The sequence below is a fragment of the Microcebus murinus genome, chromosome 7 (genome assembly GCF_040939455.1).
Source record: "Microcebus murinus isolate Inina chromosome 7, M.murinus_Inina_mat1.0, whole genome shotgun sequence".
Classification (NCBI taxonomy): Eukaryota; Metazoa; Chordata; class Mammalia; order Primates; family Cheirogaleidae; genus Microcebus; species Microcebus murinus.
This window is the reverse complement of record NC_134110.1, coordinates 36994279-37011307: the sequence shown is the minus strand read 5'-3', so window position 1 is coordinate 37011307 and position 17029 is coordinate 36994279. Positions and strand designations below refer to the sequence as shown.

At 43.5% G+C, this 17029-nt stretch overlaps 1 protein-coding gene across 2 annotated transcripts in view; it reads right to left on the bottom strand.

The window, feature by feature from the left end:
• The window catches only part of ASAP1 (ArfGAP with SH3 domain, ankyrin repeat and PH domain 1), a 342366-nt gene that overhangs the window by 258101 nt on the left and 67236 nt on the right, over window positions 1-17029 (bottom strand). For both annotated transcript variants that reach the window (XM_012785407.3, XM_076005020.1), the window contains exon 3: window positions 15292-15418. In XM_012785407.3, coding sequence (XP_012640861.1) covers window positions 15292-15418 — 127 coding nt within the window. The remainder of the gene's footprint in view (window positions 1-15291; window positions 15419-17029) is intronic.

The window sequence follows — 17029 nt, the reverse complement described above, 5'->3', positions numbered from 1 at the left end:
AAACACCCACACCCACTCATTTTCCCCTTCGCTATCCACTTGACAATAATTTATAACGCACCAACACATACATGAGGGCAACAGCACGCTCAGGGTCCAATTTTTTCCTTTGGAGAAACTTTTAAATTAAGACATCACTCAAAGCTGTCCCTGTGTAGAGAAAAGTGCTTTTTCTTTTCACCTCAAATATGAAGGGGCTACAAATGTTTTTGTTACATGGATACCTTGTGTAATGCTGAAGTAAGGGCTTTGAGTGTGCCCATGACCAGAATAGCACTCACTGAACCCAACAGTTAAGTTTCTATCCCTCACTCCCCTCCCACCATCCTCCCTTTTTGGTTTCCAATGTCTTTTACATCTCTTTGTGCCCATGTGTACCCATCATTTAGCTCACACTTCCTAGTGAGAACATAAGTCCAATTTATTTTTGTTGCTGCTGTATTTGCCTTTAGCATTTTAGTGATAAATTCTTTGCCTAGGCCAACGTCTAGAGGAGTTTTTCCTACATTTTCTTCTGGAATTCTTAAGGTTTCATGCTTTACATTTAAGTCTTTTATCCATCTTGAACTAATTTTTGTATATGGTAAGAGGTAAGGGTCCTATTTCATTCTTCAGTATGTGGCTATCCAGTTTTCCCAGCACTGTTTATTGAACAGGGCTTCCTTTCCCAGCATATATTATTGTCTGCTTTGTTGAAGATCAGTTGATCACAGCTATACGGTTTTATTTCTGGGTTCTCTATTCTGTTCCATTGATCTATGTTTCTACTTTTATAGCAGTACCATGCTGTTTTTCTTATTATAGCCTTGCAGTATAATTTGAAGTCAGGTAATGTGATGCCTCCAGATTTGTTCTTTTTGCTTAAGATTGCTTTGGCTATTCAGACCTTTTCAGTTCCAACTGAAGCTTAGAATTTTTTCTGTATCTGTGAAATATGACATTGATATTTTGATGGTGATTGTGTTGAATGTGTAAATCACTATGGGCAGTATGGACATTTTGGCGATGTTGATTCTACCAATCTACAAGCATGGGATGTTTTTCCATTTCTTTATGTCATCTATATTTTTCATCAGTTATTTGGTAGTTCTCCTTATAGAGATCTTTCACCTCCTTAGTTAAATATATGCCTAGGTATTTCATTTTCTTTGTAGTTATTTGTGAATGGTATTGAGTCCTTGATTTGACTCTCATCTTGACTATTATTAGTATATAGAAATGCCACTGATTTGTGTACATAGATTTTGTAACCTGGGACTTTCCTGAATTTATTTATTAATTCTAAGAGTCTTGGTGGAGTCGTTAGGGTTTTCTAGATACAAAATTGTATCATCAGCAAACAGGATAATTTGACCTTCTCTTTCTCAATTTGGATACCCTTTATTTCTTTCTATTATCTGATTGCTCTGGTAGGACTTCTAGTACTATGTGGAATAAAAGCAGTGACAGTGGGCACCCTTGTCTTATTTCAGTTTTTAGGGGGAATGCTTTCAACTTTTCCCCATTCAGTATGATGCTAGCTGTGGGTTTGCCATACATGGCTTTTATAATTTTGAGATACATTCCTTCTGACTACTCTGTTGAGGGTTTATGTCATGAAAGGATGCTGCACGTCATCGAATGCTTTTTCTTTTTGCATCTATTGAGATGAACATATGGTCTCTGTTTTTGCTTCTGTTTATGTGGTGAATCACAGTTATCAATTTGCATATGTTGAACCAACCATCCTTGCATCTCCAGGATGAAACCCAGTTGATTAGGGCAAATTATCTTTTTGATGTGCTGCTGAATTCAGTTTGCTAGTATTTTGTTGAAGACTTTTGCATCTATATTCATAAGGAATACTGGTCTGTAGTTTTCTTTTGAAAAGTACTTTCACAGCCTGCCCACAGCTAGCGAAGTGCAGACAACCTTTCTGGTAGAAAAGGCTGGCAATATGACAACTATACAAGAAATTTATGAATACACCTCGCCCTTGACCCAATAATTCTACTTTTAGGAATCTATCAACACTAGTGCAGAAAACGGCAGATCTATACGAATATTCACTGCTTTGATGTGAACAGGTCCTCCCTTTGGGGCAATTGCTAAGCCCCAAATTGTTTAAAACACACAAACTCCTCAGTTGGGAGTAACTTATGGAAAAGAGGGGAATATTACTAATACAACAACATGCCTCTTTTAAGTATTACTGAAGACTCTTTAATGAAATGGAAATGTTTATGATGTGCTAAATGAAAAACAGGATAGAGAGAGATCTGGGAAAAATATTTGAAATGACTACCTCTGGTTAGTGGGATTACGGATAACTTTTAAATTTTCTTTTTTATGCTTTTCCTCATTTCTACAAAGGAATACATTATTCTTATTCTTTAATGAGAAAAAATTATTAGTAACAAAAGTGTATTAAGAGTAGATTGTAGCACATGTTAAATGACAGCACAGAGATGCAATCAACACTATCTACACTATGGAAAACTTCATAAGAAAAACCACCAGTTTCTTCGACAAATAAATTGCAAGAAAAAAGATGGGAGAACCCACAGATTAAAAGAAAATATATGTCTATCAATTTCAACACATGGATCTTGATTTGAACAAACCATTTAAAAAAAGAAAACCAAGGAAATTTGAACAGTGACTAAATATTTAATGATATTGAGGAAGTGCTTTTTCAGATGTGATAATGGTATTATGGTTCAGTTTTTTCCTAAGTCCTTATCTTTTAGAGATACATACTGAAATATTTATAAATGAAATAAAATATCTGGGATTGCTTCAAAAAATCAGGAGGGAGGGGAAACACAAGTGAAAAGATTGTCCAAAAGCAGATAACCGTTAAAGCTGGATGATAGCTACACGGAGATTCGTATCAGTCTGCTTTTGTATATGTAGAAAAACCTAAGTTAAAAATAAACTTTAAAAAAAATGCACAAAGTAAAAAACCACCTGGAAGACTTAGCTACTAAGAAAAGGACTACCAAATATATAGGGGGTGGGGAGAAACGGGGATCTAATAATGCAAGGTATCATAAAATTATCCAATAATGAAAACCATGTTTTTTAATTTTAAAGGTATTATGTTATAAATTTCTTGACAAAACATCTCCCACCACATAGGACTGTCTGTCTCTTTCAGATGGTGAACTACTGGGGGATGGGGGATGACACTGGTAGGCAGAACCAACCTCAGGCCTCATCATGCTTTTTCAGTCGAGTGACCTTTGACAAATCATTTTTACTTCTTGAGCCTCAGTTTCCTCATCTGTCAAATGAGAAAATGGTGGTTTTGTTGCCTAATAAAATGCTGTGTGGAAGAAATGAGAATATAACAGAGTACAAAATGTTAGAGAGCAAACCCAGGGCACAACTGCTCATAAAATCATATGAATCACCTTTTACCATCCATAAAGAAAAATCAGAAATCAGAGAGGTCAAGGTCAACTCTTTTGAAAAGACCAGTTCTCTCATTAAATCCTCTTATGCCACATCATCAACTGGCTGCCCCGGATGAATGATGTAAATCATATAGATTTAAATGTCTCCCCTTAACTTAAGGGAAACAAATCGGGAGGGAAAAATGTTTTCCTTTTTCCACTGGCAGATGGGTCTCTTGTTTACCTGTGTACACGTTGTGTTTGTTTCCACTAAGAAAGTGTAACGCTAACCAGGCTCTTTTATTTATTTGCATTTTGCAGCTAAATCACTAACAACAAAGCAAGGCAGGGGTGGCAGAGTAGGGGAGGGTATAGACCATGGAGCCAAACAAACCCAGGTTTGATTCCTGGCTCCACCAGGTACTAGCTGAGTGATGTGAAGGTTAGAAATAACCCATGTAAAGTACTCAATACAGAGCTGATACTCAAAAATTGAGAGCTATTTCTGTTACTGGTATTATTAACCAACAAAAGACTGCAGGTTTCACACACCAAAAGGACAGACCAAGAATTTGGCTCGGCATTCAGGAAATTTAGTACTTGTGGGTTTTTCCAACTGCTCTAGGCAGTCAATAGGCATATATCTAAAGTCCAGAAAAGCAGACCTAACAGCATTTCTAAAACCTTTATCAGATATGTCTTCAAGAATTATAAATCAAATGCAATTTCACTATAATCTTCATAATTTTAGTCAAATATCTGAGTGCCAACTAGATACTAAAAAAAAAAAAAAGAGAGAGGGTGTTCCTGAGGTACTTACCATCTACTAAAAGTGAAGACATATATGAACATGAATAAGAAATACAACTTAGTTCATTAGCCTATCACTGACAAAATTACCCTAAAATCAGAAGAAAAAAAAAAATCCTACTTCCATGGCCATCCAGTTGGTATTTAATACTCTATCAGGAAGTTATTTTACAAGTCTAGCCTAAATATCAGTTTCGGCAGAAACCTATTTCCTGTTTGTTCTATTTTGTTAGCATTTCATTTAGACATACTTGTATAGTATTTTTTCTTGAGGATGAGTCTGAAGTACAAAGAACACAAATTGGGTTGAATCCTTCCTAAGCCTACTTTCATCATCTGTAAAATGGAGAAACAGCACCCACCCCACAGAGCTGATGGAAGGATTAAATTAAGTGAGATGATGTGGGTGGAGTACCCAGCACAGTGCCCAGCATACAGCAGGTTCTTAAGTGTAGTGTTCACAGATTCTGAATTTGTTCAAACTCTTACACACAAAATGCCGACGCCCTGGGATGGTGACAGCATTATTTGACATGGCACCATTTTATTTACTGGGAAGCAGCACATTCACTTGCACTGCTATGAAAAATATTACTATTATTAAAGCAGCAGCAGCTACTAGGCTAGCAGTGAGTGCTTATTTTGATTTGCACTTTGTGGAAATAAGGAGTATCTAATTTTATGTAAACGCTATTAATGTGAATAAACATTACAAGGAAAAGGGCTTCATAAAAAATGATTAATGAAACATAAAGTAAGACTCCCCACATTTCCAAACAATGAAGACACTCAAATTTTATTTTGTGTGTTAACCAGGCAGCCAAGAAGCTACTCAGTGGAAGAGAAGCTGTTAGCCCTCAGGAGACTTTTAAGTGGTCTCTGTTATTTAACACTGATGGAAATTGTCCCAAAGAAAGCCTAGTTGCCCTGCCTAGTCTTCCATCCATTCTGGGCATCTATGGAAAGATTATTCAAAGAGCACCATGTCATCACTTTGGATTTAATAGCACTGGGATGTTTCTTCTCTGTCCACAACCCGGGTGGAATGTTGGTCTTTCTTGACCACATCGGCAAAGCTAAAACTAGGCAGTACAGTGCTCTGACCACAGTCCTTCCAAGCATCCCAAATGAATACAGAACAGAAGAGATCAAGAAGAAGTGAGACTTGCAGAGGGAAAGGCAGGGAAACTAACACCCTCCAAGTGCTGCTGGATACAGATACTTACCTGCTCATTTTACCTACTGGTTCTCCCAACAACCCTGTGAGGCCTGTCATCTCTATTTAACTTTCACTGCGATGGAAAACGAAGATGAGGCAGAAGACCTGGATCCTAGTACCATCTTTGCTATGTGATCTGGGTATATAGAGAGTGTGCTTCCCTATTCTTTCTACCCTTCTCTGAGGACCACCCCACCCCACAATGGTGAAGGGGAGGATTTAGCTCTACCCGACAGGTAACCCCACTGTTCTGGGCAAAGCTGACTGGACCAAAAGTGGTCTCCTAATCTATGCTTGGCCAATCCGATTCTCCCCCCAGATATTCCTGTCCCCAGAATCAGGCAGACACACCAATCAGGCATAACACATTGGAGCTGGGGGTAATGTAGGGTCAGGGCTGCCATTATCTGCCATTTGCCCATAAGAGAATATTCTCATTTCCTATCATTCTTGCAACTTATGTTCCCTATGAGTCCTTCCAATAAATCCCCATTTTGCTTGAACTAGTTGTGTTTGGTTTTGTTGGAAGAGGGGGAAGGAATCTGTTACAACAAGAAAGCCTACACACTTGGGTTTTTTGGGCTTTGACTTCCATATCCATAAAAGGAGGAACTGGACTAGATGTCTCTAAGGCCTTTTCCAGCTCTGTAGAGTTTATGTCAGAATAATACAGTTATCACCATACTTATTATAGCCCACTGTGTGCCACGTGCTACACAAGTCACTGGGGACATAGCCATCCTGGCCCTAGCCTCTGGGTACCATGCTACAGAAATACAAAGTATCCAGGCTGTCTTAGTAACAGAGAAAGCTGGGAAGAGCTTATATTTTCCTCTACCCAAAGTACATCTGGCAAGAAAGGGATGGCCTAGGTTGACTTAGCCAACTCTTTGCTTTCTATAATAGTTGGTACCAAAATGCAATCGTCTTTTGGGCTTTACCTCCTTGGCAGATGAGGTTCTGATTTTTATTTTCCTAACTGCTGAGTGGCTAAACTGGGTGCTCTCTTGGCAAAGGGACACATGTTCCAGTTCTCCAGGGAAAATTATATTAATACCATAGCCTCATCATTAAAATTCAGTTCTTACATAACTGACCACAAACATCACCATGACACAGGGCTGCTCTGAGCCAGAAAGAGCCCACTGTGAACTCCCAGATTCTGTTAAAACCAGGCAGAATCAAGAGCCTCCTAATGTGACTTAGCCCCTTACCCACAAATAATTAAAACTGATTTTACTGACACTGAAAAGCTGTGAAGCACACAGAAATGCAAATTCAAGGACATCCATTTCACTTTAAGGCTCCTGCCTCCAAACCAAAATAGAATTCCTTGTGGTCTCAGTGCTTCAAGCTGTAATCAGTAAAGCACACAACCTAGCTGCCATGCTCTGCTCCACTCAGGGCAAAGGCATAAATGCTTCACCTCCCCACAAATGACCAAAATCAAATACCTGTATTTATTATGTAACAGAAAAAAACAGCTTATTAGCCAAAAGTCCCAGCAAAAATCAAAAAGGGCAGCTTTGATATACCAATGGAGGGGACTCTGTAGAGAGGGTATAGAAGCAAACAGAGTCTGGGCACAGTGGTTCATGTCCATAGTTTCGGCTACTCAGGAGGCCCAGGTGCACGACGATTGCTTGAAGGCAGGAGTTTGAGGTTGCATGAGCTATGATGATCCCACTGTACTCTAGGCCAGGCAATGGAGTGAGACCCTGTCTCAAAAAACAAAACAAACAAAAAAAGCAGCAGCAAACAGAAACTAGCAGTGACACAAGAAGACCCAAGCAGTGAGGCTACATCAGGCTGGCCTGGATGAGAGCGGGCAACACTGGTCACTGATTCTCTTTATTTCAGCAAGCAACACCCACTACGCGCTGAGTATATAGTCATATTGAGTTGACAACCTATTTCAGATCAAATTGGCTGTGACCATGACCCATAATGGTCACAGTGTTTAGTGTTGCCCTAGTCCTCCTGTTAGTCCTATCTCTGCCTCTTCATCTAGATCCTTTAAGTACATTCATCTGACCTCATCACCCACCCTTGCAAAAATGAGTCTACCAAGTCCCATCTCCTCAGTTACACATTTAATGGTTTAATGCAATAATAATAAAGGGCACCAGTAATGAGAATAATAAGAGCAATCATTCACAGAGCACTTACTATGCCAGGCACTGTTGTAGGCACTTTAAATATACTGATTGGCTAAGAGGGAAGTACTATCCCCATGAGGAAACCAAGACACAGTAAGGTTCAGTAACTTGTCCAATATGCACTAGGAATAATATGGCTGCAATTAACCTAGGCAACTTCACCCTCCTCTACCCAAATGCAGCCACTCATCCACAGAACTCCTGCCCATCTTATCCACATGAAGGAATACCCTGGTCTCTCACTCACCTCCTTCCACCCTGCCCCACAGGAGGGCTTACTAATCTGACTGGTCAGACCTTGACAGGCACAAGGCCACATCTTACCAGCAGATGAAGTCACCCCAGTGCCTCATATGTATTATCTCCTTTAATACGAAAAAATAACGCCATTTATTTATCAAAGGAAGAAACAGAGGCTTAGACATAAAGTGATCTCTAGCCCCATCACTTACTCATGTTTAAATAATATGTGCGGGAATGGATGAGGCCAAGATCTGGCTTTAGTCTCCAAATTACTAGGTTACATAAATGGAAACCATCTCTCTGAGGCTCCCTGGGCCCACAGAAAATAAAGGCAAAGGTCTGGGTAGTATTTGAACATCTAACACCACAAATGGCTTCTGATGAAAGGCCCTTAGCCTGACATCAGGGAAGACTACTCCAGTGTCACAAAGCATGTCCTATGAGACCAAGGCTTACACCAGCAGACTGGGCTAGCAAGATCAGGTTCCCAACTTCAGGTGTCTTCTCTTGAAGTTCTTGCTATCTCGAAGCAAGTTCCAGGGAGTGGTACTGGAGAAGACTCCCCCACCATGTACCACCAACCCCCACAGCCCTGCTGGAGAGCAGAATGCAAAGAGCCAGGGTTGGGAGTCAGCAGCCCTGAATTCAAATTCCTGCATGGCTTCCTTCCCATCTTTGGGCCTCAGTCTCCACATCTGAAAGTAAAAGGACTAAAATAGATCTGTGTGGGTCCCCGTCACTCATGAGCTTTCTCCCATGGAGACACAAAGCTTGAAGGCTCTTCTAGTAAACCAATCACAGGAATGAGATAGCACTTTGCTTCTCCACTTTATAACTGCCAATCCAAGCATCAGCAGAAGTAATCAGTGCTACACCACTGAGCTGATGTATTTCAGCCAAAACCAAACATATTTGCAATAAGAGTTATGCCAAACCACATCATTAGAGGTATCTATTAATTTTTCTGCAACACTGCAAGCAACTATTAGGCCCCCAACACAGCTTTCACGGGCCTCTCGAAGATCAGTAACGAGCACACAGCAAAAAGGCAGGGCTGTGTATGGCCAGGAGGCTGGAAAGCAGACAGCCAGCAAGCCCTGTACTAACTCCGACTGAGAGTAGTGGTTCTTCAGCCAGGGCTGTGGGCAGCTCACAGGCAAGGACAGGTTGGTTAACAATTCCAGACTAAGTATGCCAGGATGCAGCTGCAAGTGACAGAGCCATTTTCATATCTGCCCAGTCCAGAGAAGACTGCTGGCAGCACTGTTTTTGACCACAAAAAGCAGAGATGTACGGCCGGGCGCGGTGGCTCAAGCCTGTAATCCTAGCACTCTGGGAGGCCGAGGCGGGCGGATTGCTCGAGGTCAGGAGTTCGAAACCAGCCTGAGCAAGAGCGAGACCCCGTCTCTACTATAAATAGAAAGAAATTAATTGGCCAACTAATATATATATATATAAATTAGCTGGGCATGGTGGCGCATGCCTGTAGTCCCAGCTACTCGGGAGGCTGAGGCAGAAGGATTGCTTGAGCCCAGGAGTTTGAGGTTGCTGTGAGCTAGGCTGACGCCATGGCACTCACTCTAGCCTGTGCAACAAAGCGAGACTCTGTCTCAAAAAAAAAAAAAAAAAAAAAAAAAAAGCAGAGATGTAAAGAAAGGTCCAACAAGAGGTCTCAGGACAGAGAAAAGCAACTGTCTTTTCATTTTTCTGTCTTACTCTAAACTCTATCTGGCACTAAAAATCAAGTAGAGATAAGAAAAATAATTAATAAACATCTTTTTCATGGACCCTGCAAGACAAAAAGAACTAGTAGACAGGAAGCATAAAAGAGTGAAATACAGAAAATATAGAAAGGGTTTTCAATTCAGAGTTTCTGCAGTCAGAGCCCAAGTCTACCGTTTACTGTCACGTGACCTTGGACAAGTCATTTAACTTCCCAGGGCCTTTATCTATTCATATGTAAAAGAACAATGATAAGAATGCTTTCAGAATGGGCATTTAGGTGATAGATATAAAAAAGGTGTTTTAAACCCCAAAGATACATACACACACACACACACACACACATATGGCAAAAAGCACTAGCATGGACTATCTGGCTAATGGGTTTTGTCCTTGTTTTAGAAAGAAAAGAGCATGAATTCTGGCACATAAAGAAAGTTTCCTTCTCCCTTGATTCTGTAGGCAAATGTATTCACTCAATGACCTTTGCTGGTTTCATCAAGAGAAAATGCATCCTAAGTACCTCCAGACTGGGTCAAAGGTATAAGTCACAGAGCATTGAATTCTGCGTGGCACAAGTACCCTAGGCAGGTCTGTTTGCCTTTTTGTTGTGTTATCCTCAAGAGTTCAGAGACAGACCCAAACACATTTTTTTACCTTAAACAAAGGGATCAACCTTGATTTTATCTAACCCCCCTCTTGAGAAAATTTTTTCTTCTTTAAGACTACGACTTCCTTAGAGTAATTAATGCACTCTTTTAAGTTTAGCATCTGCTATATAAAGTAGCACTTCCTATTAAGTTTATTAGCTTTCAAAATTTAAAAGAGGAAATGCACTTGCATTCTAGAACATTGGGAGCAGATGAACAAGATGAGATGTCAAGCCCTGGCCACAGAATTCCCATGTCTATGATTCTGCAGAATACTTGAGCACCTAAGAGCATTTATCAAAGACTGATGACCTCTAGTCATCAGCATGGGGGAAAGCACCCAAAAGCACGTGGATAAAAGTTAAAACTTACATGGAGACTGAAGGAACACACACAGATGAAGTCTGACTGACATGCATGAGCACTCTACAGAAGGGAGATTTATCCCAAGCCCACTACTTACTGGTTCTATGACCCTAAGCAAAATACTTAACTGCTGCAATCCTCAATTTCTTCACTTATAAAATGGGGCCAATGATAATAGTAGGGTGAAGATACACATTAAATAGTATGCACTTGATCTTAGCCAAAGGCCCAGAAGCAATTAAATAATAGTATGTGATACGCCTTGCACATAGTAGGAACACTAATAACTGATGACTTTTCTTACTGTTACTGCTACATTCCATATCTTCATTCATTTCTTCATGCAGTGAAATGTTTCTATCCCTTCAGAAAGGACTGAACACATCATCTGAATATGTTAAAACAATCCTTTAATACCTAACTCACACTTGATTGCCAGTTCCCTTAAGAAAAACTTTAGACTATACTTCTTGGGGGCAGAGTTTTATCTTTTTTCTTTTAACATTTTATTTCAGAATATTACAGGGGTACAAACATTTTGGTTACATACTTTGCTTTTTTACAGGGGGAAGAGTTTTTCATCTTTGTATCCCTGGGCCTAGGACACTACTAGGCACGTACAAGGCTCTGAGCAATCTGTATACTGACTGGATGGCAATTTGAGTGATTTAGCTCATATTCCTGGGATGAATGTTCTATACTATTTCCCCTACCTATGAACTGCCCCTTCTACCTTGTTAAGAGTTATAGCCTTCTTTCTTTCTCAAAGACCATTAGCTTCTCCATATTACAATCCAGGTGATAACCCCAACACTTCAGCAGGGATTGGCAAAATGACTTGTACATAACAGATGCTTCCCCCAAATGTGACTGAATGTTGTTTATAGATTACGCTCAAAGAAGTTCCTACATTTAAATCTGAAAAAACCCATATCCAAATCTTTCAAAGCATAGTTGGAAAAAACAGTAGTATATTTAAGTATCACTATTAAGATCTCCCTAAAATGTGGGCATTAAAAGAAACACTGAGCCTCTAAGGAACGTAGGCACCTGATTCATGAGACCAAAATGATAAGGTGTAACAAAAGTGAAGCCTCCTATGTTCTCTACAAAGCCATTCAAATATGTCTTGGCAGACACTCAGAAAGTCTATTTTATGTTTTAACTGTCTGAAGGATTTCCAAACCCCATTTTATTTACTAGCCACTTGACCTTAAGAGACAAATCGTTTCACTTCTCAGGGCCTCAATTTTCTTCTCTGTAAAATGGAGATAACGACTATCCCTCCTTTGCAGAATTCATATGAGGGTTAAGTGTGATAATGCATGTCATTTACCCACAACAGGCCTGGTACAGAGCAGCTGGTCAATAAATGGGCAGAACATGCCTCATCTATCGTTACCAAAATAAAGAGCTGGCCAATATAAAATAACCAAGCATACCTTCATTTATCATGCTGGACTCTCCCTCTTTCAAAAGGCATTAAATATTAGCTGCTCCAAACCTTTTAGTGGAGATTCACTCCTACTGTCTCCCACACAGGTCCTAAAATGCCTCCCTGCTCCCTTCTCAGGAAAACCCTGCCTTCTCCCAGTTACTTACTCATAACTTCCAAATGGTCACAAGTAAAATGGCACACATCAGTGTGCTCTGGTTGCTGAATAAGCAAAACACTGGCTTTTCGCTTGGAAAACACACATCAGGATGAAACCTTGGCAGAATACCAATTGATCCATTCCTGCCTCCTCAAGGCAGCCACTCACTGAGTGCCAGCCAAACCATGACTCCCACAGCCACATGCAACCGTTTGCTCCCAAAGGTGAAGCCCAGAAGTAAACTCTTTGCCTCTTCTTAACATATATTTCTAATCCATTTCCTGAAGTGCTCATCACAGAGAGATGTAAATAAAAGCATCAACATCTGCACAACACAGCACACTCTTCTCCAAGGACAGATAGCAAAAGGGAGAGTGTGGGTTAACTTTGGGCTCAGAGCTTGGAGATCTCACACAGTGCTTCAGTTAAGTTCTATATATGTTAAGTAGTAATCCAAAGGACAAAAAAGGTCATAAACAGGATGGTACTTAATTATTAGAACTGGGAAAATACTTTTTTAAAAAGAGAATTCCAAGTCATTCAAACTAATTCCTGTTCCAGAATTTCCACATCATCAAAAAAGTACCCAAAAGTTCTCTTCCTAAGAATAACCACAAAATAACACAAGCCACATTCTTAAAGTTTCCAAATATCTCACTTGTAAAGTATATGCCAACAAGATTTTGTGGTATGCCCCCAAATTTTTCCTTACATTTGGGGGAGAAAGGAGGTTAACCATAAGCTCCATATTTTTAAAGAACTGAATTGTGATCCACCTTAACAAATTTATAAAATGTACCACTTCCATATATGTAAACTTAAGGGGAAAAATAAAAATTCAATTGTGGTGGTTACTCATCAGTAAAAAGTTAAAGCATACATTTCACAGTCATGCAAAAAGAAACCACTCAAGGAGTCCAACCTCATGGAATACGATTCAAGAATTAAAAGATACAGGCTCGGGACAATGATTTCTTGACCAATAATACTCAAGTTCAGAAAAAGAATTACAAAATTACTGTGCCATCCTGGATCAGATATTTACTTTTATATTTTTGAGAAGATGAGCATTATCAATGTACTCTAACATGACACTTTTGAACTTCCAGCCTGGTTCCGATTCCTTCTCAAGTTCATAAGAGACCAGACTTGCACTATGGTTGAATTTACTTTTCTTTTTCTACCTAACCTTGCAAAACACTATTCTTCACCAAAAAAAAAAAAAAAAAAAAAAATCTATCTGTTGCATTTGCTTTTAAATTTAGTTATCCTGAACCAAGATCAATAGCAGCTTTATGTAATTTACAATTAACCCTATCCTATAGGTTACTGCAAAATATGTATACATATCCCTGCAAAGAGCATCACCAAATACTCTTATCACATCCTGCAAACAGAATACAGTAACACTATCTGAATGTGCAGAAAGAGAACTGACAGCTCTATTAGTAGGGACTGAAGAACTTATCTAGAAGGAAAATAACCACTCAGTCTAAGCAATGTCAGATCCTTTAGAAGTATATACAATTAGTACAGAAAAAGGATGCAAAATGCCCTAAATCAGTCTACTCTAATATCTTACAATTAAGTAATGGACAGCCTCATCATGGAGTTGAATGCCTGGCTACTCCTAACCATAAGGCTACTGCAACAGACTGACAGTTCACAAAGGCACACCCTCCCCAAATCCATTTATCTCTAGCGTTCAAACAAACCTAGTTAGGTGGTATTTCTCCAATAACTTTAAAATTCACTTCAATCTCCCAATACTGACTCCAGAGAGAACTCTAAGAGCATCCCCAACTAAAATGAAACATCCAGGTTAATTTAAAGCACCAGGTAGACAAGCAAGATGGGACCCAGCGCTAACAGAATTTTCCCCTCTTCTAAAATTTAGGACCCCTGTACTTTTGAATACTAGTTCTACATGTATCAAAACCTAAGTATCAAAGCCCATTTCAAGAGCAGTCTGCCCACAGAAACCCTATCTTCCCAATATTACAGAAGGCTGGTCTTGGTGGGCTTAAATCAGAATGAGCCTCTCAAACCTCAAATAGACCCACTGTGATAATCCACCCAGGGAAAATCATCTCCCTTCCTAACTTCCACCCTGTTTCTCAGTTGAAATAAATACCTTTGGCTTGTTTGGAGTGATGCTTTATGACACTTAGAGATGTGCTGAGTTCCAGGGCAAATAGCCCATTTTTATTGAGGCTCCAGGGGCTTCTGCAGCTCCTGGGCTTTTGGGTTCCTCCTTACACATCCCACTCTACCAATACACTTAAAATTTTAAAAGGAAATTGCTTTGCCCTTGGCCATGCCCCCAGACACCCCCCAGGACACCCTCCAACGCTTTCCAGGAGTGCCCAGATAAGAGGAGCTGTTGCACTGCAGCCTCGAGGGCCTCCCTTCTCCCTCTCTCGTCGGCTCAGGCAGGCTGCACTGACCTCAGATCTTCCTTCACAGTCTGCGAGTGCCCTGCGGGCAGGTCCTGCTGGCGCAGCAGCCCGAGCCCTAATAAATCCCCAGGGCGAGGAGAGCCGAGCCGGACGTATCTGCACAGATCTCTTTCCACCTGGGCTTTAAGCGCCTGGGAGGAGTCCCAGGGTGGAGGCAGTCCCAGCCTGAGATCCCTCATATTCCTATGGGATTTTTCCACCGGCCCTTGCCTCCGCAGCTAAGCTTGCCTGGCCCAGCCAGGCCGCGCAGAGGTGCCTTCACTGCCCATCTCCCAGTCCCTTGCTGGTGACCTTGGCCACGCTACTTTGCCTCTGTGCCCTCAGTGGCCTGACGCCACCTACACTTCACGGGTCACAACGATGTGGAAGCGCTGAGCACCGCAGCATAGGGAGAAGACTTCCCTCTTCTGCCTTCCTCGAGTGTCCAGAGCTCGCCCAGGCTTCTCCCCGACCATTAAGCCCGCAAAACCCCGGAAAAGGAGGGCAAATGAGAAAGGGGACCGCACGTCTGAAGTTCCCTAGTCACCTGCGAGCAGGGGGCTGCCGGAGGGGGTGTGGCTCCCTCGGCCCCCAACACCCCCTTCCCTCCCCAGCTCAGAAAGCAAAAGTCAATCCAAGCGCGAGGCAGCGGCTGCGAGCGCGGACAGCGAGCGCCCTCGCAGCCGGGCCGGGGTGCCCGGCCCCGACCTACCTCCTCCAGCAGCGTGACGGTGTTCCTGCAGTTGTGCAGCCGCGTGGTGAAGCTGGACGTGGTGGGCGAGTTGTAGTCCTCGGTGGTCTCGGCGATGAACTCGGAGACGGAGATCTGGTCCGGCATCCTGCCGGGGGGGCGAGACACAAGCGGGGGCGGGGGGTGAGTCACGGCGCAGGCTCCCGGGGCCGCGGGCCGCCCGGCGGCTCATGAACGCCCCGCGCGCAGCCCGCACTCGCCGCCTGCAGCCCGGCCTGGCGCGCAGCTCCTGTCCCCGGCGGCGGCGGGAAGACGCGCGGGCAGAGGCAGGCGGCGGCGGCGCTCGGCGCGGGGCCCTTCAAACTCCGAGCCGCGCGCGAGGCAGGGGGCTCTCCGGGACCCGCCTCCCTCTGCTCATGCCGGCGGCGGCGGCTCCTCGGCGGCGGGGGAGGGCACGCAGCGGAGGCGCGGGGTCGGGTCTGGGCTGCGCCAGCCGCCGGGGCTTCCGCGGGCCGGGCAGCTCTGGGCGGTCGGCGCTGCCTCCTCAGACGCCCTGACAGGCGGCGGCGAGGGCCCGACTGACTGAGCGCACACTCCCGCGGGCGGGCGGGCGGGCGGCGCTCCCGCTCCAGTCACGGGGACAAACAAGGAAGTGCTCTGCGCACGCGCCGCCGCCCCCCCCCCCCGCCGCGGCCCCCGCCCCGCCCCGCCGCCCGCGCACCGCCCCAGCCCGCCCCCGCCCGCGCCCGCGCCGCCTCCCGGGCCTCGCTCCGCCGCGCGCGCCGCGCCCCCGAGCCGCCCCTGGAGCGGGTACTTGGGCGAGCTCGAGGTTACGCGAGCGTTTTGCAAGAAGGGGGACCAAAAAAAGTTGTGCGTGTTCTCTTTTAGTCCCGTGTGGGTGCAGGAAGCGAGGCCGCGCGAGCCGCCTCCCGCTGCGAGGGCTGCGGGCCGAGCGCTGGGGGCGCGGGGCGCAGGGGCGGCCTCCTGGGGCGCGGGCTTGCAGCTGCCGGCTCGCCCGGGCGCTCCCGCCCTCCTCGCCTGCCGGCCTCGCTCCCTCCCTTGGCAGGGCGCTCGTCGCCCTTGGAAGGTGAGTTTTGTGCAGTGTGCTTAGGTCGCAAAAATGCAGAGTGAAGACAAATGAATTGGTATTTTTGTTACAATTTTCTAATCTTTCCTTTGCACTTTTTTTTTTTAACCTGGAGAAAAGGGTCAGGGAGTGTAAAAAGCATCACACTAGCTGCAAATGGTGTTCACCGCTAAGTAGATGCCGAATTTCACTGGAAAAAGTACCAACAGATAGCTCACTCCTCGGCCCCAGTAGATGGCTATTTTTAAAACTAGCTCAATCTACTTAATCCAAACAATCTATTTAATTTCTCACCATTGATTGAGGATGAAATTGGGTTTTTAAAAAGACCTAGGCCTTTAGGAAGCACCGCAGGATTGGTACCTGTCATTCAAATCACTGGAGCCTTGGATAGCCGCCTGGTAGCTGGTCTCGCTCAGAGTGGGAGGCTGGCCCTGCAGCCTGCCCCAGGATTGAGCTTCTGCCATCTCGTATGGTTATGTCTGTCCTCTGGTCCTTACCCTTGACTACACGGGACTGCCCCAAGACAGAGATTTTGTCTTAGCCCTGGGCCCAAGAAGTAGCAGAGTGATTGTCAAATGAAAATGTGTCACCTCATCAACCGTCAACAAATGATTTACTAAGCACCTATTAGGTGCCTTGGAGATTCAGTAATGACCATGCCCCTGCTCT